The sequence below is a fragment of the Aplidium turbinatum genome, chromosome 1 (assembly GCF_918807975.1).
Source record: "Aplidium turbinatum chromosome 1, kaAplTurb1.1, whole genome shotgun sequence".
Lineage (NCBI taxonomy): Eukaryota > Metazoa > Chordata > Ascidiacea > Aplousobranchia > Polyclinidae > Aplidium > Aplidium turbinatum.
In genome coordinates this window covers 57,818,962-57,842,322 of record NC_137472.1, presented here as the reverse complement: position 1 = coordinate 57,842,322, position 23,361 = coordinate 57,818,962, and the positions used below count along the sequence as shown (strand labels likewise).

General features: G+C 38.2%; 1 protein-coding gene across 2 annotated transcripts; it reads right to left on the bottom strand.

Moving 5' to 3' along the window:
- Window positions 1-1,150: 1,150 nt before the first annotated feature.
- On the bottom strand, window positions 1,151-21,723 carry LOC145783818 (protein numb homolog). Of its 2 annotated transcripts, XM_082595610.1 has the most exons (9): window positions 21,515-21,723; window positions 20,423-20,497; window positions 15,641-15,679; window positions 12,392-12,607; window positions 10,334-10,520; window positions 9,954-10,047; window positions 9,280-9,404; window positions 8,697-8,828; window positions 1,151-4,439 (listed from the first exon to the last, which is right to left on the bottom strand). In XM_082595610.1, the coding sequence occupies exons 1-9, from the start codon at window positions 21,641-21,643 to the stop codon at window positions 4,084-4,086; spliced, it is 1,353 nt and encodes a 450-aa protein (XP_082451736.1). In that variant the 5' UTR covers window positions 21,644-21,723; the 3' UTR covers window positions 1,151-4,083. The 2 variants fall into 2 exon arrangements, with proteins under 2 accessions (XP_082451736.1, XP_082451737.1); XM_082595611.1 differs by lacking the exon at window positions 15,641-15,679.
- Window positions 21,724-23,361: the final 1,638 nt, after the last annotated feature.

Genomic DNA, 23,361 nt, shown 5'->3' with positions numbered 1-23,361 from the left:
GTTTGTTTGTTTATCTTTATCCTGCATTGCGGGAAAGCGGACTTGAGCGCTATGCATCGGTGTACGCCTTCCGACGTACACCTGACCCACGCTGCAGCCGACTGCAATGTCTGTTTCCGGTTGTCTACTTTACTTATGACTTAAATTTGGTACTACCCATTACTCGAAATCGATCACTGGGTAGAGGCAATTATCGTAAAGTTTCTTGCCCAGAGAAACAACAGCAAGTGCGGGTGGCTGGAGTCGAACATGCAGGCTTTCGACTGTGAGCCCAACGCGCTAACCACTCGCCATTGCTGCCGACAATTGCTGTTTCTTATCAATGACCGTTACGTCTTCACTATCTTCTCACAGTTCTTCTATCTAGCCGCTAAGCTGGTGGAGTGCTGGTAAAAATGAGCTCCCTTTGAATTTTAACTGTAGCCTATTGCTGGCGGGTAGTTGCTCTCTGTTCAGCGGCACTGAGTGGATGGAAGAATTTAGACAAAACTTACGGCGTTACGACAATGCCAAATTTTAAACTGGTTTTAGGCTATCCTGTTTTGGTATCAAAGAATGTAACGTTCCTGTTTTGTGGCGTCAACCTTTTTCTAAACCTCGATCATGTTTGGCATATGTTGCTCGCCGTTGTGATGGATGGTCAGAATTAAAAACAAACTGAACAAACAGAAACTTCACTCTGTCGATCTCACTGACAAGCCTTCGTAAGTGGTTCAAATTCTTCACTACCAGTAGGGCAGGCCAATGCAAAACTGCCAGGATTAAGCTTTCAAAAGACTTTCTTAATCTGAGGGAAAAATCAAGCATTTAACGTCCGGGATGACCTGCGGTTGTAAGATCTCGTCTCGTCGATCATCAGGATCGGGTGGCATGGAGAAATGCCACCAAACGGAATAGACATTCGTTGGTGACCGGCCCTGCGTCAAGAGCCTCTACAAGTATGCGAAACTACCAGAAATAACCAATCAAGGCTTTGTCAGTCCGAGGATAAAGATTCAAAAACCAACCAACCAAACCAACACTTGCAATACAGGGAACAAGAGAATCGTATAAACAGATGGAAAAGCTACAACACAACCTGTGGCATTCACAGTTGCATGTAGGCTACTTCCTGATTTAATCTATCTCTTTTCAAAATACAAAATAAAAATTAGTTTGCTGTATTTTCAACGCTCAGAAATGATTGCAACGTAACTTGCAAAATCAGCTACATTACAAGTCAAGCAAAAGAGGACTAAAGCAAATTGGGGCATTTTGAGATCAACACAAATTTAAACGCCAGAAGCATTTAGTCACAAATTGGGGCCCAATATATTTTTCCAAATTTTTTTTTATAAAAACATCAAATGAAATTACACCAGCAAGAAGCGTACGGGAGGGTAAAACAGAAAACGCAATGTTAAAAGGTGAGACTTTTTGCAGATCGGGAAGGTTTTCGGGGAAAACAATCTTTTTCCAGTTTCAGGCAAGACGATACAAACGAAGCATTTTTAATCGAAAATAGCGGCATGCAAAAATTAACAAGATCAGCAGATTTTAACAATGCTCATTTGTGAGACATCAATTTCCACACAGTAAATCAACCTTTTTTTACATTGATTCAACGTTGAATCAATGTAAAAAACGGTTAATTTGATGTCTGGGATCTTTGTGTGAAGTATACAAGCACAGAGTTTATAGTTCGCAGAGAAAGTACCATTCAAACACAAATCACGCATCGATGAAAGTCGTACATTGGATGAATGTTGAATTGTTCTAAATTACAGTAAAATACAAAAACCTTGAATCGTTCTGTGATGAATAATGGAATCAAGCGTCACCGTTCGGAAAGGTACCAAGAAAATTCGCACCGATATAGTAAAATGAAAAATTTTAAATTGGCCATGGTTTTTAATAGTGTGTATGAAAAAAATAAGTATTTCTCGGCAAAAAGTAATGAGGACTCGACAATCCTGCTTTTTGTGATACCCCACAAAAAGCAGGATTGTCGTGTAAAGCTGGTGTTGGAGAGTGGAAGCCATATTTGTACTCTCACCACCGGCAAACCCGTTCTTTCTAAACCTAAAGGAAGCCTACGAAACTGACACAAAATTTGAAAAATTATATTATAGTAATTTTCTAGTGGCTTGAAGTTTGAATAATCTGTGCTTAGCTGACAGATATGGGGTAAGTTACAATAACAAGCATGTCACAAAAGTAAGAAGTGTAAAATGAATTAGTAAACGTTGCTCAGAGAAGTTAGTTTGCATGATTAGTATTAGCTGATCGAAATATACATAAAAAAAGCCCCCAAAGCAACTGCAGACGTTGTATCAGCGTGGAAACGATTAACTAACAAGCAGGGGAAGCAAAATGTTCACACACGGGTGGCGCAACAATACCAACTTAGGTACCTCCCAGTCAGCATATCAGACAAGTTTTACATTGATTCAACGTCTGCAAACGTTGGATCAATGTAAAGAAAGATAGCTTATTCAGAAGTTCATTTCCACCAACAGCTGTGGACATCACCGTAACCTCACAATGAATTTAAACCGGTGATTTATTAAAAACCGGTGAACCTTGATTTAAAACAGGACACTCCAAAGTTTTTAGCACATGTACTGGAGGTATAAGCACAAAAAAAGTATCTACCTTAAATTTTTGTCGCTACCAGCACTTAAAAAACTATAAGGTGGATATTTTTTGAAAAAGAAAAATATTTTGAAGTTTAATGTTGAGCCAAGCAAACAACAAATTAAGATATATGAAAAATGAGTGACGTCATTCAAAGGGTTGTCAAATTAGTTTTAAAAGAAATACCTACAAGGACCAACAAAAATGATCGTACATCCGTTTTGCATATGCAATGCATACAAGCGACGTCGCACTACCCTATTTGTTGCAGATTATTAAGAGTAAAATGTCGCTGGGGTTACAAACAATCTTCTTCAAATTGAAAACTCACTTGAAAACATATGAAAACGACGACGACGACGTGAAGCTAAAGCTCTCCAACTGACTTGTGGGTCAAAAAACATATTTCTCTACACATTTTGACTGGAAGTACCACATTATTTTACCACCATCGTCACGTACAGCACACAGGAGCATAGTTTGCACTCTGGATGCGGCGCTATATAAATGCTGTTATTATTATTACTTTGGATTTAGAGATGCTTGATTACCGATGTTTGCAACCTTAGATACCAAAAGTTGTTGTCTTGAGTCGTTTTAACGTTGTCAAACGTTTAAATGTAAAATGGGTTACCTTTGCTGGCTTAGAAAACGCTGGCACAAAAATATTAGAATTTTGTCATAAGTTGTTCCTCACAGTCAGTGATTAACTGTGGCCTCCCACTAGCGAAACTTATAAAAAGAAAACATACGTCCATTTAAGGCGAGTAAAGTTTTATAACATATTAGCAATTTTACGTTGCATGAAAACACTGCGACAGTTTATGACAAATTAGGTTTGAAAGAGATCAGATAGAAAAGTTTCATTAACGGCGTCTCGCGATATCCAGCCAACGGACCACGTCGGTGTTTGATTGAAGCTGAATTGAACGTTGACAAAAGCAAAAAGAATCATAGAGAATGCGTAAGCACAGACATTTCGTACATTAAGACGCATAAAAGTAGCATACAAATCACACAGCCAGCAAATCAGTCATTTATAACAATGATTTAACGTCTGCAGACGTTGAAACAACGCAAAAATTACTGATTTGCAAACTGGGTATGTGAAGCCATTACTAGTAGAAACTATATACAATACCAGCGTCATGAGAAGTGTTATTCTAGACAACAAATCAACCATGTTTTACATTGATTCAACCTCTGCAGACGTTGAATCAATGTAAAAAACGGTTGGTTTGATGTCTGTTATTCTTCAGCTTACTATAAAAGTAGACAAGTAAATAGCTAGACGGGTAAGAAAAAATTAATTTGAACACATTGATTGACGACAACACACCACGCAGCACCCCATCTAGCGATGAAAATGCACCAATAAGGACTGACATAAAATTGCAATTAAAGAATGGCTAAAAATATAATGGAATACTTTTCTCTTTTAAAGAATCGATAAAGAAAAACTAAAAGTTATAAATTCACTTGAAAGCCTTGTCCATTGTTTTTGCTCCAGTTGAAAGGGAGGTTTTGTGGTGTCATTGATGAAAAACCGGTGTTTGTCGACGTGGGCATGGCTCCTGTTTGTTGCTGGACGGAATTGAGCCACCGATCTGCCTCTGATGGAGTCCTCTGATGTCGTGTCATCACGGCGCTTCCAGGATCTCCCATGGCAGGTTGCTGCTGTCTCGCGTCCGCTGCCCAGGGGTTTGTATCGCGCACAGGGGAACTTGCCCCAGTAAATCCCGCTTGCTGGAGCGCGAGCGCAGCTGATTGCTGATTGTTAACCGGAAGTGAAGTAGGCTTTAGAATCTCATTGTATCCGTTGGCTGGAAAATGAAAGGTTTAAATGAAAGTTAAAAAGCAGGCAATGGGGCAGTTTGATGCCACTAAAACGAAAATCATCAGTTTTTCACAATAGAACCATTAAAACGCAGGCTACACGCGAAAGCGTAAAAGTGAAGACGATAAAAAAACTCGGCTGTTCAGTGTTCACCCAAGCGATGGCAATCCAAACACAGGGCTCCGAAGAGCATCAGTTCGACACCGAACGAGAGTGCGCAGTTAAGTCTTTGGCAAGATACTTAAAAAATTGCTTGAAGGCAAACCTGAAGATTGATTTCCTTGACACATAATGTGAACCTGCAGCCACCGGGCATTGCCTTGAGACCACAAACGATGGATAGTTTCCGATAGACGTGGCAGATAGAGCAGTATGCAAACGTTACACTTATCGGTAAAATAGCGGGTTAAAGTAAAAGTATTGAACAAGATGCCAACACACAAAGAATAGATGTTCAACCAATTAAACAAGGACAGATTTATCAGCTAAGATACATTCAAGAAATTCAAATATTCGACAGAAACCGCCCAGAAAGATACGAGATTGCGACTGCCTATGATACTAGAGCAGTGGTTCCCAATTTGGAGTCCGTGAGAAAGCATTTGGGGGTCCGTGATTACCTTGAAGAATTTTGAAGAAAAAAAAAAAGGAAAAGCGATTTTTTACTTTCATTTCTCTCATTAAATTTGGTTACGTTGAAAAAGTTTCGGCATGGCACTTTGGGTCACCATAGTATTTAAATACTGCTGACATTTCTTGAACAATTCATTCATTTTCTTATTTGAGCAACTGTTTAACCTGATATTTGCCGCAGGAGTCATAGTGGCAATGCATGACACAGCACAGTAGTTGACTAGCATAGTTATTACAATAGTCAAATAGTCAATAGTATGTTGAGTTTCAGGCAAAATTTAAGTAGGGGTCAGCAGAATTAATAATTTGTCTAAAGGGGTCCGTGACAACAAAAAGGTTGGGAACCACTGTACTAGAGCATCATCATCTATTTGTCCCTTGTTTGGTAGACCTATGATACTAAAGCACTGCTCGATACTCTGAAGGGGGCTTTGTTGCATAGCAGTTTCAAGTCAAACTATGCGGCATGTATATTTAGTGAAGCGTAATCGAGAGGAATTCCAGCTAACCGAAGTTGTTTTTGTTTCTCAGAAAATTACTGCAGCCACCATAGACCAAGCAGTTTCTATACTGATAACTGAAGCCAGCTTGACTATACAGCATGTAAAATATTCAATGTGTACCTGGTGTGGCAAATTTAATAACACGGGTTGTCGAATGACATAAATGTACAAAGCGAAACGTGTCACTATTCTTGTGGAGCTGATATTAATTGACATGATTTTTATCCTCGGACAGGGAAAGCTTCTTAGAGAGCTTGATCCCAGCAGTTTCGCATACTCGTAGAGGCTTTGAATCACTGACGCATGCCGAGACTAACAGAGCGAAGTATCCGATTGTTGCTGCCGGAAAATTATTCCAACTACTTGGTACCCCTGAATGGAGAACAATCCTGAAATGCGTTGCTGAAGCGCACACCCCGAGATCCAAACCAGCGCCGCTTGAGTCGGGCTGGTAACCACTGAGCTAACGGGGCGGATATAATCAACAACTACGGCATCTCTTGTCGCTGACAAAATCAGGAAAGACAAACTGGAGTGAACATGATAGCGTGATGTGCACGGTATCGATTCGTAATGTACCAGTCATGTAGCAGTTCATCTCCACTAGCATGCGGTTTGATAGAAGCTCTGTGCGGCCGCAGCTACAAGGATGTTCGATAAATGAATCAATAAGAAAATTTTAATTTCAATTCAATTGTAATGAATTTTAGAATGTTAAATATAATTTAAGATCAACTTGAGTCCATTCTACATGAACAGTAGACATAGAAATGTCATTTGCTTTATTGCTTTCTTTATATATATTGTTGTTGTTGGGAATCACTTCACTAAATTAAACAAAATCATCAGCCTTGGGAAATCAGTTAGCTCAACAAAGGAGGAAACTCCCTAATTAGGCATTGAACTGTAAACATGGAACTGGGAAAGTAATGGACGCTCTTGGCTTATGCCGATTGAGCACTTTACTGGAGGTAGGCTATGTTGCTGTGCATTGCGCAAAGCTCACTGCTTGCAGTTTGAGCACTTTGGCAAGGTTGGCGGTAGTACTATTTTTTGGAGCTTGGGTTCCACAAATGAGAAAACGTCCCACGGAGGTTACGGGTATATATCTCCGTGGCCATTAGAGATGCAGCGAACCCAAAATTTTTATCCGCACACCGCACCGCAACTGACTCATCTATCCGCGCACCGCACCGCACACCGCAATTTATCTGGAACTTTGACACTGCACCGCACCGCACACCGCAAATTACAAAATTAAAAAAAAATATTTTAACGAGTTATTGTTTAGAAAGTCAATTGTAGGAAAAAGCATCCATGGCATATAACTGGTAACCTAGTACCAATACAGTTGTGCACTAATTGGCCAGGCTAACCAGATCATATTCTCTTATCAGCAATGCATCTAAGTTCTAAGACATAATACAAACTAAGACAAATAGAATGTTCCTGGATCCAGTATCAGGACTTTTGAACACTTTTTGTAAGCAATAATGCAATTATAATGCCAGTGGCTATATGAACTACACACACAAGAGTAAAACTTATAGCCTGAACTCACTGGGCTAACTGATATAGTAAATAATGCGGTAGTTGCGCTAGGCCTATAGCCTGGTAACTGAGCTTATCAGCTAGGCTACTAACCAAAAACATTCGTACAGCTTCCCTGACAAGCAAGCCCTAAAACCCTGTCAACTGCAAGCCATTTGCAATTTGCATTTGCATAGCTTTCCATCTTAGGGTTTCCGAAGGGAAAAATAACTGATCCGTGTTTCCAATTTAAATTTGAAGTTTCATAGCTGATTCTTGAAAAGTTGAAAGTTTACGTTTACGAAAGTTTAATTTCTTGAAAGTTTACGTTTACGAAAAATTAATTTCTTGAAAGTTTACGCGGCAAGCGGCGCGGCGCGGCTTTGTCATTTCAACCTTCCACGCGGCGCGGCGCGGCACGCGGCGAAAAAGTCAAAAGCGGCCGCGTACGCGGCGCGGCGCGGCTTGCATCACTAGTGGCCATACCCAGTGTACCTACTGCACCGAGTAGGCCGGAAGGCCGAAACGGTGTGCACTGTCAGCAGTACTGTACGTTATATGTACGTCTATCTCTAAAAAATACTACAAAGAGTGGTCAAAAATATTAATACTGCAAAGTACTCAATGCCAAGCAAAAAAGTCAAGCAGAGCAAATTACATCAAATATAGTTCTTACTTTCTAAAACCTCTACAGCCTGTTTTATCCTAATAGGGGGATCTATTTGAGTAAGGACCTTCCGATGATCTCCATTTTAGGGTGAAACAAGCTGTAGAGGTTTTATAAAGTAATAATTATATTTGATATGTCTATCTCTATGTATCGCTTCAATAAAGACATCACTTTGAAACGTCAGAGGGTTAATAAGTTGCTTGTAGCAATAGAAAGACTACCTGGTTATAAAACACTTGCCCCTAATAAGTTTGAATTCTCCTTGGGAAGTTTATGGCAAACAGAGCCCGTGCAAATTCATGTATCTAATCTATTCAAGACAGAGAAACGTCTATTCTTCAAATATGTCACTCATGCAACGTCTCATCAACGTTAATCCACTGCTTGAGATGCCACCTCATAATGTTCACACAAAACTACAAAATAGAATCATTGAAGTTCATAGAAAACCAAGTCCAAAACCACATGCTTCAATTGCATCAGATAGTTCTGGCAATTAGATATAATCAGGCTTTGCCGCATCAGTGCAGACAACGTATGGATACGCGGTAAAGCTTGGCAAAAAACAGCAACAAACAATCCATAGTGTAGCAATGACTTTACGGACTAGAATCATAAGCTTCTGAATCCAAGTAGACTAAAGATTGGCTAAACACTAAACACGCTCTAGGTTGGTTTAAATTGATCAGAAGACACAATGTCATACTTCCATAGTTTTATTAAAGGCTGTGGAGTCGAAGGAATTTTGGCGTCTCCGGAGTCGGCCAGTTATAATCCGAGGAGTCGGATTCGCATACTTTTTGCCCGACTTCAAACTCCTGGTTTTAATCACCCAATTTTTGTTAGGTCAGCAAGAACAAGTGACAAACTGTCCCATGACTTTGTTACCAATAGGAAGTTAGAGTACCTGGTTTTGGCGTGGATACAGAGCCGAGCTTGGGCATGGGAGCTTTAGCGAACGGGTCATCCTTGTGGGTGAACATATTGGTAGTTTGTGATTGGGAGTTGTTTGCGTCGAATGGTTCATCCAGCTCTGGAACTGAAAGTCAAGAAAAATATTAGACAACAATGACATCATAAAATGAATTTGCACAAACTTGGATGAATTTGCACAAACTTATCAGAGTGTCAGAAGATCAGGTTCAGGTTATAACTACAGATGTTTTAACGTCTGTAGAGGTAATGGAGGCCCAATGCTTCAATCCAACCAGCGGGGAATGAGAAGATAAGGTTCTGATAATACTAGGCCTCTAGCACTAACGAGAATAGGGCGGCCAGTTCCTTTTCGGCCGCCTTTCCCAGGGCAACTACGCCCACCCAATCTATTACACTTTTGGGTAAAGGTGAGCGGTATTTATCAACAACCAGCTTAAGCCGAAAGTCGAACCAGGATTGCATGATCGGAAAGCCAACACCTTATCCGCTGCGCCAGAATGTCTGTAAACGTTGAATCGATGCAAAAATGATTGATTTTCTGGCTGGCTTCTAACCCGGATTCATAACTTGAATGTTCTGTCGGTTGATCGTAGACGGCAGTTTGTTCACTTGCACCGAGTAGTTGCGCTTGAATGGGGTGTTCAACTCTGGGTCTTCGCCTTTCTTGGTCCCGAATGGCCTGTGACAACATAAAAACGATCAAAAACTCAGCCTACGTTGATTGGACATCTAATAACTTTATTTTAATGCAAAACCAGCAGCTTAAATACCAAAAACAACATTTTGAGACCACGCTACCACTTTACTTCCCCGAGGCCAGAACAAAAAAAAAAAACTAAGTAAGTTATAATTTATACCAGAGAGGTAAGGCACTTTCCGCAATGTGGAAAACTGTTCGAAGTGAAACTGAAGTCAGTTTTCCACACGATTGCCTTCGTTCGCTGCGTACTTCTCGCTATTTAGTCAGTTAGCTGGTTACGTTAATAAAAAAGCTGAAATTTATTGCACGCCTTACAAATATTTTCAGATTTCTGATGAGGGCTTAGGCAAAGCCGAAAACGTTCGACTGATAAAACTACTTGTAAATATGTAAAATATATTCTCATAATGCTCAATCTTGTTGTGTTGTTGTGCGTTGCCTGCCTGTGGTAATACAGTACAGTATTGCCATTAGCCAACTCTCAAAAAAAAAATGAATACAGTTTCAATTCCAGTCAATTGTACATACCTCATAGAAGCTTGCCTGATGAGATGAAGAGGAGCGTGGGGGCGGGGCACCGCGCTCGGATTATGAACTTGGGCATGAACTTGCGCGGGATCAGCTGTGTAGTAAATTAAAGGTCAGTTTTAGCTATGTGATACTTGAACTCACTTCCCGGAGATGAATTGAGAAATGCGCAGCTTCTCTAACCATCAAGACAGAATACAACATTGCATACACTATTGGTATGGTACCTTTGCACGAAAAGTATATATACTGAATACGTTCAAACAAATAATAAGAATATGTAGCTTTCAATGAGAACATAAATCGAAAAAATAGGAAGTTGATTGAAGCACACCGCCGAGTAGGTGATAATATACAAACAGATTTATTTAGGTTTTCACCTGTTTTAGCTGCATTTGCTTTCTCTTGTTGCTCCGTGAGTGTTTGAACGCGAAACGATCCCTCTCTTGTGAAGGTCGTGCGGTTCTTGTCATACGTCACAGTGACGCCAGTTTCCTTCTCTCGCTTCTGCTTCTTTTCCAAGCACGCGGCGAAGGCACACCCCACCGCGTGGCTTAACCGCTCGCCCTGGTGATGAAGAGGTTTCGTTAACAGTAAGTGAAGGTTGATCAAAACGAAACGAAATTTCGTTTCGTTGAAAAGTTGCTTTGTCTTGGTTAAGAAATTTGGGCAAATTCATTCCCTGATTATTTCGAAATGAAATCGAAACCCACGAGCAAAGAGCGGGGTAACATTTAACGTGCGTGGATTTTCGCCATGCCATTTGAAAGTTTGCGAAAAGAACCTGTGTTTCAACCAATAATTTCGGCTGCATAGCCGAGTGGTGAGAGCTCTGGAACGGCAATCGAAAGGGCGCCGGTTCGATAGCGCTCAAGAGCATGCGGCTGTGTCTTTGGCAGGACACTTAAAGCTGAAATGCTTTTCATTCAATGAAATATACTTTTAACTTTTCGTTCATAAGTCATAACACCACAGTTTTATGCACAAGGTGGTTAATATTACCCAATCAAACAACTTGTTGGTGAGCTCTACACCGAATCATGTTGGTTCAATGGGACCCTAGTACACCGAATCATGTTGGTTCAATGGGACCCTAATGTTGGTTCAATGGGACCCTTTATGGTGGTACTTTTATATCAAAAGGTACTCCCGCTTTCTAAGACAGGATAGAGAAAGATGCAACAAATTATCAACAAAAGTATCGATGAAACAAGAAACTCCGAAGAAAAACTGGTTGGCATTGGACATAGTCCAAAACTTTTGTTCACAAAATCCAGTGGGATAAAATTGACGTTTAAAAGTCACGGTATCAGATAACGAAAAAACTATTTTATGCAAGCACGAAAAATCTTAAACTTGGTCCTGCGCAATGTGAAAGGCCAAGCGACCATATGCTTTTAGAACAATGAGCCAGCATTAATGTGAACGAATTCACACGAAAATTTTACTAGAGATGCTAAAAAAATCTTGCTCATTTTCTTGCAAAAAGTCAAAAAAATTACGTGTAATTTGTTTCTAGTCATTTCAACAGTACAACGGATGTTGCGCTTCTGGAGTCTGGTCTTGCAACCAAATCAACGTGCAAGGCAGCACGAGCTTCCTACGATTCCAAAAGCAACCAGGCAATTTCGAAAAGCCTTATCGGTGCATCAAAACTTACATTCGTTCAGATACATTTGAGTACATTTTGTGGTCTGCAAATGCGTTTTCTGATATGTATTCCACTGCACATACATTTTTAAAACTTTAATAAAATGTTAACACACAATTGGCATCGTTTTTAGGAGCCACTCTCAGTTAAAGACAGCACCACTACGTCATTACCACAAGTGATTACAACACATTATGTTTAGTTTGTTTTTCAGTATTGAGCTGTGATTACATCGCAGAGCAAACATCACTACGAAGCAGCTTTGTCACTGAGCTGGCTCTTTCGACTGCATGACCGTCACGGCTCAACGATTTTGCCACAGTCAAAAAGAAAAGACGCGTGCGTTCAAAGGTTATTAGTTCATACCATACTGAATGTTCGTGGGCCTGGATATCCCAGAAATGATTTACAACTTTTGCACAAAAACTTAATCTTTCTAATCATAGAGAAAAGAAACATCAGCATTATCAACAGCTGCATTTTGTAAACGACAAAAGATGATCAATTAACGAAAAAAGCGTTTCATCACAACGTTCCAGCTGATAAACTTATCCAATTACTTCATAAAGACAAATTTATACAATTTGAAAGAGATGCCGAGTGGTAAAGTGTAGAGTGATTGATACGTATATATTATAATTGTACAAGGCATTTACCAACTGGTGAAATAGATTATCTGCAGGAAATCGCACAACACATTATGCCTAGCGGAACATACTTAATGCATTTGCCGAGTATGGAAATGTACAACGTAATAATCCATGCAACCTGTGTGTGCGTTACTAACCGATTCTTTTACGGCGAAGAAGGAATGGCATAACCATCGCTTAGTCGTTCCATCTCTGCATATGTAAGAGAATGCTCTGTCATAATTCCTGTCTGGTGCACAGAATGACACTTTCTCTATGGTTTGGTCCAGCAGAAGTGCTTTCGTTGAGTTTTCGACGACCCTCAGCGAATCAGGCGAGACGTAAAGAACTGCTTGAATCTTCTTCTTTTTATGCTGAAAACATACCACAAGTTACACATCTTTCCTCATCATCTTACCACAGAATATCACCCAACTTGCAAAGTTGATATTTTTACATTGATTCAAAGTCTGTACACGTTGAATCAATGCAAAAATGACCGCAAACTATGTGCCACGTCAATGAAAAACCATGCAGCAGTGGTTCATGCAACGGACAACCCAAATAAGAAAGGTTTATTAGTCAAACATGTGGTAAAACATATACCTAGCGGCTAGGTCCTAGCCCTATAGCACACCAAACGGTGCTCTGCTATAACTGCATAATGGTTTGAAAAAAAAGTCAGAAAGATGGAGAACAGTATAGTTTTCAAATTTCTGAAGCACTAGTTCGTTACAGGATTTCATCTTCTGCTTTTTACACCCAGTTTAACCAAGCATTTTGCTTTAACAAAATCAATTACAGTGAGAGTGGAAACTTTTTGCCGTGAAAACAACAAGCAATTGATTGTGAAACAATTTGTAATGAATCTCCTAGAATTTAGTTAAATGTTAGTAAGTTGTGGCAAAACAATAGGCGAGAGTATTTTTCTAAGTATTTTTGAAGTATTTACAAAATATATATATACCGTATTATGTAATTATATACCCTACTGTATGCATTTTTCTGGAAAAACATTTCATACCAAAAACTGTTTGAGCTTACAACTCCATAACATTGTACACTTGACTGCATTATTGCAAGACATGTGGTCCTCTACATAGCCAAGCAGTGAGAACCCAGGTCCAATACCACTCAAGAGCATGTGGCTGTGTCTTTGGCAGGGCACTTAAAGGCATGCTTAAAAGGTGTAAATGGAAATTGACTTCTATGCCTTAAGTACACGTACACTGTACACGACATAAGTTTGGATATGACAACAACAGACATGTTGTCAAATGTATGTTTAGTGATAGGAGGATGTTAGTTCGACGCCTGGCGACAGCGCACAGAAGCATGTTGCAATGGTCCATTAATACCAGGGTTGAACTAAAGATGTCAAGCTTGGCTTCTTTGCCAGTAGCATATCCAATAACCACTTGTTCAAAACTTCAACTTTTTGAGTGCAACCGAACACAAAAGGCATATTAATGACAAGTAGGAAGTAGCCTGTATTTTTGTTAATAAAAAGGTAGGCTACACTTGAATCCCTTAATACCTAATTTACAAACAAGTGTCCAGAAACGTATTATACATGCAAGGTTGTGTTTGCTTCAATTTCAGTAAACCTTGTTGAAAGTTTCTATTTGATGCCGAAATGTTTAAAGCGCAATCCAATCTGAAATAACATCAAAGAATATACTCTTATAACTAAATAAATCAGTGAAAACGAAGCTACAACACCGTGGAAAGGTTCAGCTTTGTTAAGGGGCAAGGTATCCGTCAATCACGGCAAGAAACGAACGTCTACGGCAGGAAGCGTAGAAAAAGTCGTAATGGGGTTGAAAGCAAAAGACCACAAAATTACATTCAATGCTGTACAAATGCTTCAAAATGAACTTTTCACTGATTGTGATGCATCAGTTGCTCATCTTACCGATACAGACAATTCGTTTTAACAAATCATCTGTTATTTTCACCACTGAAAGTTTCGATACAGAGATTGTTCAAAAGTCAAATAACACCATTCTCTTAGTATTCGTCTATCCACACGAAGCACAAATCAATATGACGGTTCTGTTAACCAGAACGTACTAGGCGACATGGTATCATGGTAACAGTAACTTTGAATAACATGCTATTGGTCTTAGATGTTCAAGTATAGAAATACGTACTTATATTTAGTAATGCCAATTCAGAAATTACCTAAGTCAACAAAAAACAAACACTGTTTTGTTTTTAAAATTTACCTGTTTCAACAAATGCTTTTTTTTAAATTTCTAAAATAAAAAAACTGCTCTTTTGAAATGTCACTTTGCATAACTATTCTTACTATGCAAATGTTCAAGATTACCATTATTCTAGGCATACATAAATCCCGAAGTGTTGCTTTAAACAGCAATGATGTGTAAAACAATATATTGTACTGTAAAAAGAATTACCTTTTGACTATTACAACCACAAGCAAAGTCACGAGGCAACTTAGAAGCAAACATTTAATAAATTAATAGACATTAAAGTGGTTTATGAAACTTTGTTAGGAAACAAAAAGGAAAACAACATGCTAATGGTGCAACCAATACAAAGACTCAAAGAGTGCCGCAGTTGTTAAAGTTTAGAAAAATGTAGTAGTACTTGAACCACCATGAAATCCTTTAGTCTTAAAAAAACTTTTGAGCAAAGTATTCTGTTGAAATTCGACCCATACTATTAAAGCACTTATGAGGGAAGTTTGTATCGCTTGTTCCTTGTTCTACAATGGGATACTGTCAGCATTCAGCAACACACATAAACAAGGGTTGAATTTATTGCAAAGGATGTAAATTTTCAAGTCTTCACAGTTTACACCACGTCAACTGCAGTTCACACCACACCAACAAGAAAAACTACTGTTTAAATTTTAAACATGAAAGAAGCATTCGGTTGCAAATACAGCCATGTTCTGAAGCATGGAAAGCAGTAGACCAATAGCGACAATTCCACTATCATTTATGTAACCTAGCCACCCTGAAACGATTCATGCTATATGTATGTAATATATGTATAGTTTGATTATTGAAATTCTCTTAAGCTGTCATCTAATTGCAATCTTCCATGCTGTGCGCCTATGCAATGATTCATGACAAATGGTGCTACACCCAGCCCTCATTGAATGCATTGCTTTCAAAGTTACACAAGCACTATGAAAACTGCTAATACTTTTGTCTGCTACAGTAACAGTATATATATAATATGATATTCTTTCCTTGCACCAAGCTGACTGCTTAAGTATTGTCGGTGCCTGTAAGGTGTAAGTTGCTTGACAATTTAACTTGTCAGTAATAAAAATTGTTGAATTAGTATGAAAGGATTAGTCTAGCCAGTCCATCATACAATATGGTACTCTATGTTCAATTGTTCATGCACAATGCAACATGCATCTTGTTTACCCGTCCAAAGAAATGTGGAACACGCTTCTTCCGCAAATCCTGATACAACAAAAACCATGCAGATAGTAATCATGTTGGTGCTAATACGCATCAAGTATAAATAAAAGCATAAAACTAAATGCAACATATCAGTGCACAACAAAGATGCCACAACAGTAGTAGGGTTGGGATAGCAGAAATCCCAATCTTGCATAGTCTATCTTTTTCTAGTTCCAATCCTGAGATTATTTGACTTCGGTAAACTTTACCAACTAGAGGCCACAAAACGTTTAAAAACATTGGAAGCTTGGTAATTATCAAACCTACATTAGTTGCCCAGGGCAAACATAATATGGTTAAAGTACTTTTTTATTTCTAATAAAAATATAAATTATGATGACACAAACATTTGTACAAAAATATTGCCAAAAACGTTTGAATATATTATATTGTTATTCTGTTAGTGCATTGTATATATAATAATTGTTTTGAATAATGCTATTCAATCCTATTAAGTTATTGTCAGTCACATGTTCATGGAATTGTTAAAATTATACTGGTACGGTACTTCTTTCCCAAAGCTATACAGTACTACGAAACCAGTATATACAATATAAGAATTAAGCTATCCCATCAAAACAAAACTGTGCTTCAAAAGACAGTTTAAACTTTAAACGATATATATATTTGTTTCTTGAATTATAAGCAGGCCTTAAAACTCGTGTTTTTTTCCGGCAGCCACCGTGGCATACCGAGAGCTCCTTCTCGGCGGCCAAATCTGTGTGCTTGGAGGCCAAAATACAATAACGATAGCACAAGTAAATAGCATTAAACTTGCAACAATGTTAAAATGATCACTTAGCGTTGTTGAAGTCTGGGCGACGTCCTGCAATAGAATCGTTGTACCACGCATTAAATGCTTTATCGGGATTGTAATCCGGCATTGCGGGACCATCTAACGACCCTAAATTGTTTTAACTGCTCGCAGCTCAGTAAATTGTTTCAACTGCATACCGCCTTTCATAAAACCTGACCATTTATTCCGTTATGATGTCACCATTGAGGGTGTGAACTGTGAAGTCACTAACCCACAGCGTTCTCAACTATGAAGACACGTGTTTTTTACCCACGGATGTCAACTAACCTAGTTCTCCTTTTTAACAATGATTCAATGTCAGACAACATTGAATCGATATAAAAACAACAATATTGCCAGCCGATGTAAATTAGCACTTCGGATTAACACTTCGTTAAAATAAACATCGGGAATTGCAAACAAGACTTACAGCGCTGGTGATCGCAGCTGGATATATTCAATACAACAGTAGTGACTATGATGCGCTGACCTAATTCTGCGTCACTCTTTGATACTACATATTTTCGACATTTAATCCACGATCGTTCTATTGCGAAATTAAATAATTGGCTAGAAGAAACCGGCGGCCAAACTTGGCCGACGGAAGAGGTAGCACAGGCGGTCATTCAAGCACTACTTAGCGGCGGAATGGCCCGTTTCGGCGAGTCCGATTCGGCGAGTCCGATTCGACTAGTCCGATTCGGCGAGTTCCCTATTCGGCGAGAGCCTTTTTCGGCGAGTGCCCTATTCGGCGAGTTTTTGAAATTTTTAAAAGGAAATTATCGGGTACCGTAGCCTAATTGCAATTGCCGTTTTTACATCGTTTTAACGTCGCTAAACGTTGAAATCGTGCAGAAAGGAATAAAAATAAAATGTTTGAACTATTAAATTAAAATTCGTCATGTCAGTTCAATTATTTTTATTTTTGACCATCATATCAAAAACAATACACGTCAACATAGCAAAGGTAGAAGCGACAAAACGTGAACGTTAAAACGTGCTTGTGACCGAAGTAAGTTATTGAGTTGAAAGAAATTTGGCAAGGTTGCATCACCTTCAGAAAAATTTAAGATATGAAGGAAAAATAAAACAAAGAAAATGTTACAAAAAAACTCATGTTTATGTCTATAAGTTAGTACTTTTGAATAGTTAAAATCATAGGCGCCTAACTATTTTTTTGGCCGTGGGGGTGAAAGCGTGTTTCATCAGCAGCAACGTAAATTCAGCGAAATGTCACGCAGATGGATGACGTAATTATGTCGCCACACTAGGATTGCTTTTATTGCCACACTCGGAGTTATCGCTACGTTCGACCTACCGTTAATTATTATAAACAAAGCTCGACCAAAACACATGCTATGCGTCTGCGTTGGCTAGCGGTTGATGGACTGCGACTCTTTAAGCTAAGCGCAACATAAAGTTTAGCAACGAACTAGATTTATGAGCATGAAACAAGAGACGAAAAGGTTTACTAAAAGGTATACTGTAAATGGAATGAAAATACTAACTTGATCACATGCTTGAAAATATACCTGTTGAAAGTAAAATCATTCATGTTTACAGCAATTCAACAGCACGTCACCTTTAATAAATTTAAAAGTTGCTGACATCCGTAAACAACCCTTGAAAAATAGTTACAGAGAGACGTTTGATTAAGTTTTCGACTTGACATTGCTCCCTTTTCGCTACAATATCGCAACATATGGCTGACCAGCTTTCAAGTTTCAATTCGCTGTAATATGCCCATTTTCGTGTTGCAGATGAAACAAAACATGCGCATATTCCCCGCCTTTGATCGGGTTTCTATGGCAACGGACGTGTGTGCGCCATGCAGTTTGCGCGAGGCCATTGTTGTGTTGATTATGCCGCTTGTGCGACTGTGGGCAGTGCGGTTTGCACCAGCCCTTGTTACGTTGGTTAGTGGTAACCTCGGGCCGAGACTTCAAGTTCATTTTCACAGCAACCGATTCACTGCCGCGACAATTCTCTGCAGAGGTTTCAACTTTTGAAAGCGACAGCGAGGCTATTTGCAAGCGCATTAAGTTAAACGCACGCTGCGTCAACGTAGCAAATTATGTTGTTTTTGGGTGCATTCAACATCTGATGACATTGAATCGACGCAAAATGGTAGATTTTTGCTATGTCACAGGCAGCAAAATCAGTCATTTTTACATTGATTCAACGTCTGCAGACGTTAAATCAACGTAAAAATGACAGATTTTTTTGTCTGGGGTGGGATTGTAGCATCGCTACTCGTTCTAGTGATTATTTACTGCGAAGCTGTTGCGGTTTGCATTTAAAAATGTTTTCCTGCTGCCGATCGCTAGTTCATCTATTGTTTTATGTATCAATGCAGCATAAAAAGTTGCTCCCACGCGGAAATATGCGTGGAGCCTATGGTTAAAATGATTAGTTGATCAACAGATGTGTGACCTACACTCCTACAGCTTAGATTGAAAGGAAATTATCGGGTAGGCTACCGTAGCCTAGTTATCCCGACCAGCAAAAGTTTGTTCCAAGAACCCAGTTAGCCTAACAGTTTATTTTTACATTGTAGTAACAGAATGAAAAGGCTAACCAAATGTGTGGCCTATCGTTTTAACGTCGCTAAACGTTGAAATCGTGTAGAAAAGGGTGCTTTTGCTGACTAGGATACGTTGAAACTGAGAAACATTCACAGAAGCCCTACGATACGTTGCATTTATAAGATAATGTATTAAGACGTTGAATCAAAGTACAAATGAAATGTTATGCTAAATGGGTTCTTGGAACAAATCGTCGCTTCTACCTTTTTCTACACCTTTGCTATGTTGACGTGTATTGTTTTTGATATCATGATCAGAAAGAAAAACAACTGAACTGACATGACGAATTCAAGCACGTTTTAACGTTCGCGTTTTGTCGCTTCTACCTTTGCTATGTTGACGTGTATTGTTTTTCATATGATGGTCAGAAATAAAAATAACTGAACTGACATGACGAATTTTAATTTAATAGTTCAAACATTTTATTTTTATTCCTTTCTGCACGATTTCAACGTTTAGCGACGTTAAAACGATGTAAAAACGGCAATTATAATTAGGCTACGTACACGATAATTTCCTTTCAAAAATTTCAAAAACTCGCCGAATAGGGCACTCGCCGAAAAGGGCTCTCGCCGAATAGGGAACTCGCCGAATCGGACTAGTCGAATCGGACTCGCCGAATAGTAGCAGACCCACTTAGCGGACATGGCCGCGATGGCCGCCGGCTGCTTTAAGGCTTGTATAAGCCTGGTGAATATTTAATAAATTGTATGTATAGGTTTAATTGCTTCACATTTTGTGGTATTCAGTATGACACATCATGCAATTTGTATGTATTTTGACTTCATTTTAAATAAATTGAGCAAAAGTTCCCAGAATTTTAAAACAAACTGAGTTTCTTTTTTATGCTTTTTTATGAGAAGTTTGATTTAGTTTGATTTTTTTTTGTTAAATTTGGCAAATCTTAAGAATAGGGCAAAATGCTGATCATGGGAGTTGTAACTTTGTCGTCACATTCCAACCCTAAATGGTAGCGGACATAAAACAATGCAAATACTGCTGGAATATGTAATGCTTGTAATTTGAAAATATACAACAGAATCAAGCAATAATCTGAAGTGACCATTCCACCACAAATATACATATACAAATGTAATGTCTGTCGTTGACTTGCGTGAAAACGTTTGTATTACAAGACATGTGACCAAGTCATAAATATCAAGCATTGCTGTGAGGTCGATGACACCTCTCAGAAGATATTTTTTTCCTTTTCTCGACATACAAAATATTGGTCACCTCAATAGTCATTAGTCAATACACCATGCTTTTCGCAAAATTGAGCAATAAATTAAAAACTATCTTTATCAAATGTGATTTGTTGCACTGTCAGTAAATGTATATTAAATCTATTCACATACTTACAGATTTAAGTTGTTTTACGGCTTGCTCACAAACATGCATGCCACGCGATTCCTGGACTTCGACGCTGCCCAGATACTGGAAACAGAAGATTCAATTACTTTTTAATATGTATTGTATATAGTGATTCCCCCAAACACGAATTTCAAAATAAACAGTTCCCCAACTGTATATATATATTATTATTATATATTATTATACATATTATTATATATATTATTATATATATATATATATTATATATATTATTATATACAACTGTATATATTATTATTATATATATATAGTATGCTATGTTATTATACATATTTCAAGAATAAATTGTATATAGCAAATGCAAAACAATGTGCTCAATGCAGGTAGCAGAGCTAGTGATTACAAAAAACTAAAATGGCTAAGTTATTACCAAAATAGAAAAATTTTGAATCAGCACATTCAGCACTGCCTTGGCATAGTTTTAAAGCAATTACACTTGACTAAAAAAATTCTTTATTTATAAACAACACAATAATAACCGTTTTCATGCAAAAGCATAACAAGCAGGCTAAGATACACAGTATGAATATTATATATTATTATATATGATAAGCTTTTTTTCAAGTTAGTCCATACTGTGTCCTTTGCTATTTCATCAAGTAAATTCAAACAGGAATACTATATGTATATTTCAGATAGAGCACCAATTGCCTTGTGCTCAATAATCGCACAACTGGTTAGCAGTTAAATTAAAAACTGCATCAGCAGAACAACAAGATCAAATATATGAACAAATTGCAATGCAAAACTGTAAATTGCAATTTCACCAAATTTCATCAATCTGCTTCATCAGCATTGATTGGGCATATCAAGTTAAAAAACTGTTTTTTTTATTGCCACATGAGAATGGATAGAATAATTTCTGACTGGAACTATATAACTGTATTAAGTAAATGGGTTTATAAACTGAGGACTTAATACAATTGTACAAGGACTTAATACAATTGTACAGGAACTATTGTACAATCGTTGTCATCCATTTCTTTTACCAAGAAAAAAAACAAAACAAAAAAACAGGCAAAATGTGGCGATTGCACAGTAATTGTAGTAATTGTGTACTTTGACATGAAAACTACACTTCGCTTCTTTGACAGCCTCTTCATCTTTTTGCCATTGATGTGGTCGATTGCTTTCTGGAACTCTTGGTTGTTTTTTCCGACGAAAGCTTTGTCTTATAGTCCGTAGCATTTTAATAATAAAAATTAAATTAAATTACTCACAAAGCAAGCAGCAAAACATAATTTTAAAAACAAAATCCTCTACTTGTATCTTTGTCTGAAAAACATTATTTACTTTATGATTAAGTTTTATAAACCAAGAATATGCATTATTAACCACCTATAAATAAAAAAATGCTTTTGAAAACAGTCTGTACTTGGTGATCAAAAGTACAACAATTACCTACCATACATAAAGAATAGTTTGAGAATTCTTTAATCAAGCTATAGAATTCCTTTGAGGCTGCATAGCCATAGAAGTATAGAACCGATAGTTTTGAACAAGAAAATATTATTTATGCTAACGAAATCAGTTAATCGCATACACTTGTCAGACATTTTGATATCATTAGCCAATTCGCATAAAAAAAAGGTTTGTTGTGAATGGGTATTACCACTGTGTGATGCAATCCACCTCATTCTATTGATTCGTGTGGGTAAACCTCATAAGTTTATAAATGTGTTCATAAATGTTGTGTGTTAAATGCATAGGCGTAGAGTAAGAGGGTGCAAGGATGCGGCGCACCTCCTGCTCTTACCGGTATTTCAATTTTTTTTCATTTTAAGTAGTTTATTCAAAATATATCTGTTTCAAATTCACACTAATGTAGCTCGTTTCCTATGCAGCATGCTACAACTAGGGATGGGCAATTCAGAATACCGAATCCAGAAGGATTCGGATCCTAAACTATCCGAATCCAAAACTGTAATAAAACCGGGTAATAAGATTCAATTTTAAAGATATGCATAAGTCTTGTGCAAGCTGTCAGCTTGAGACAGTGAACTGAAAAAAAGTGTGGTTTGCTCACTTTTTTCTTTGCACTGACACCATCCGCAGTTCCGCACTTTCAAAAACATTTTGCAAGCGTTGTGCGCGCACGGCGCATGCAACCCTACGTCACTCGCTCGCATGAGCAATCAAAGAAACAAAGCGCGCAATTTTCTTCACGCTTTGTACACATGCACATTGCACAATCGTGCAATGCTTTTTTTCAATCCACAACCCACGAGCGTATGCGACTCTGCGATAGTTTGACTGGTGGGCGTAACAATATTGAGCAGATGCCCCTGCTAAAGGAGTTGGCTCTGAAATATCTCAACATACCCGCCACATCAGCATCTTCCCAGCGATGCTTTTCCACTGCTGGCTTGACGTCAACTAAGCTGCGCTCCCGCTCAGCGTTGCCAGATGGGGAAATAGAATATCAAATTAAAAAATGCTGGTGAAATTTAGAGGTCTTTATTGCGAAGCTTTTTGACCTTGGAACCAGATAACTTTTTGGTGAAATCTGATGAAATTTTTCCACTCCATTTCTTTCAAGAAAGTTTTTTCAATTTATTTAATTTTTTTAGCAAATAATTTCTGCTCGTATGGAAAACGTTTTGCAAGAGGTTTGCGTATGCGTGATGGCAGTGTCTTAAGTCTTAAAACCTATTTGCATTTTAGGCGAAATTGCTTTATTTAGGGTGTTTTAAATATCTGGTGAAATTTTAGTTACTTTTTGGTGCCAAGCGGCTTCCATCATCTGGCAACACTGCTCCCGTTTGGCTGGCAGTCATTTAGAATGCCTTAATGTGTTACATTGCAACAAACATTTACTTTGATATTGATTGTGTAGCTTTTGTGTCTGAAATTTTTTACTTTTTGCATTGCTGGAGCCTGGAAGTTAATAGGATTTGGTATTCTGG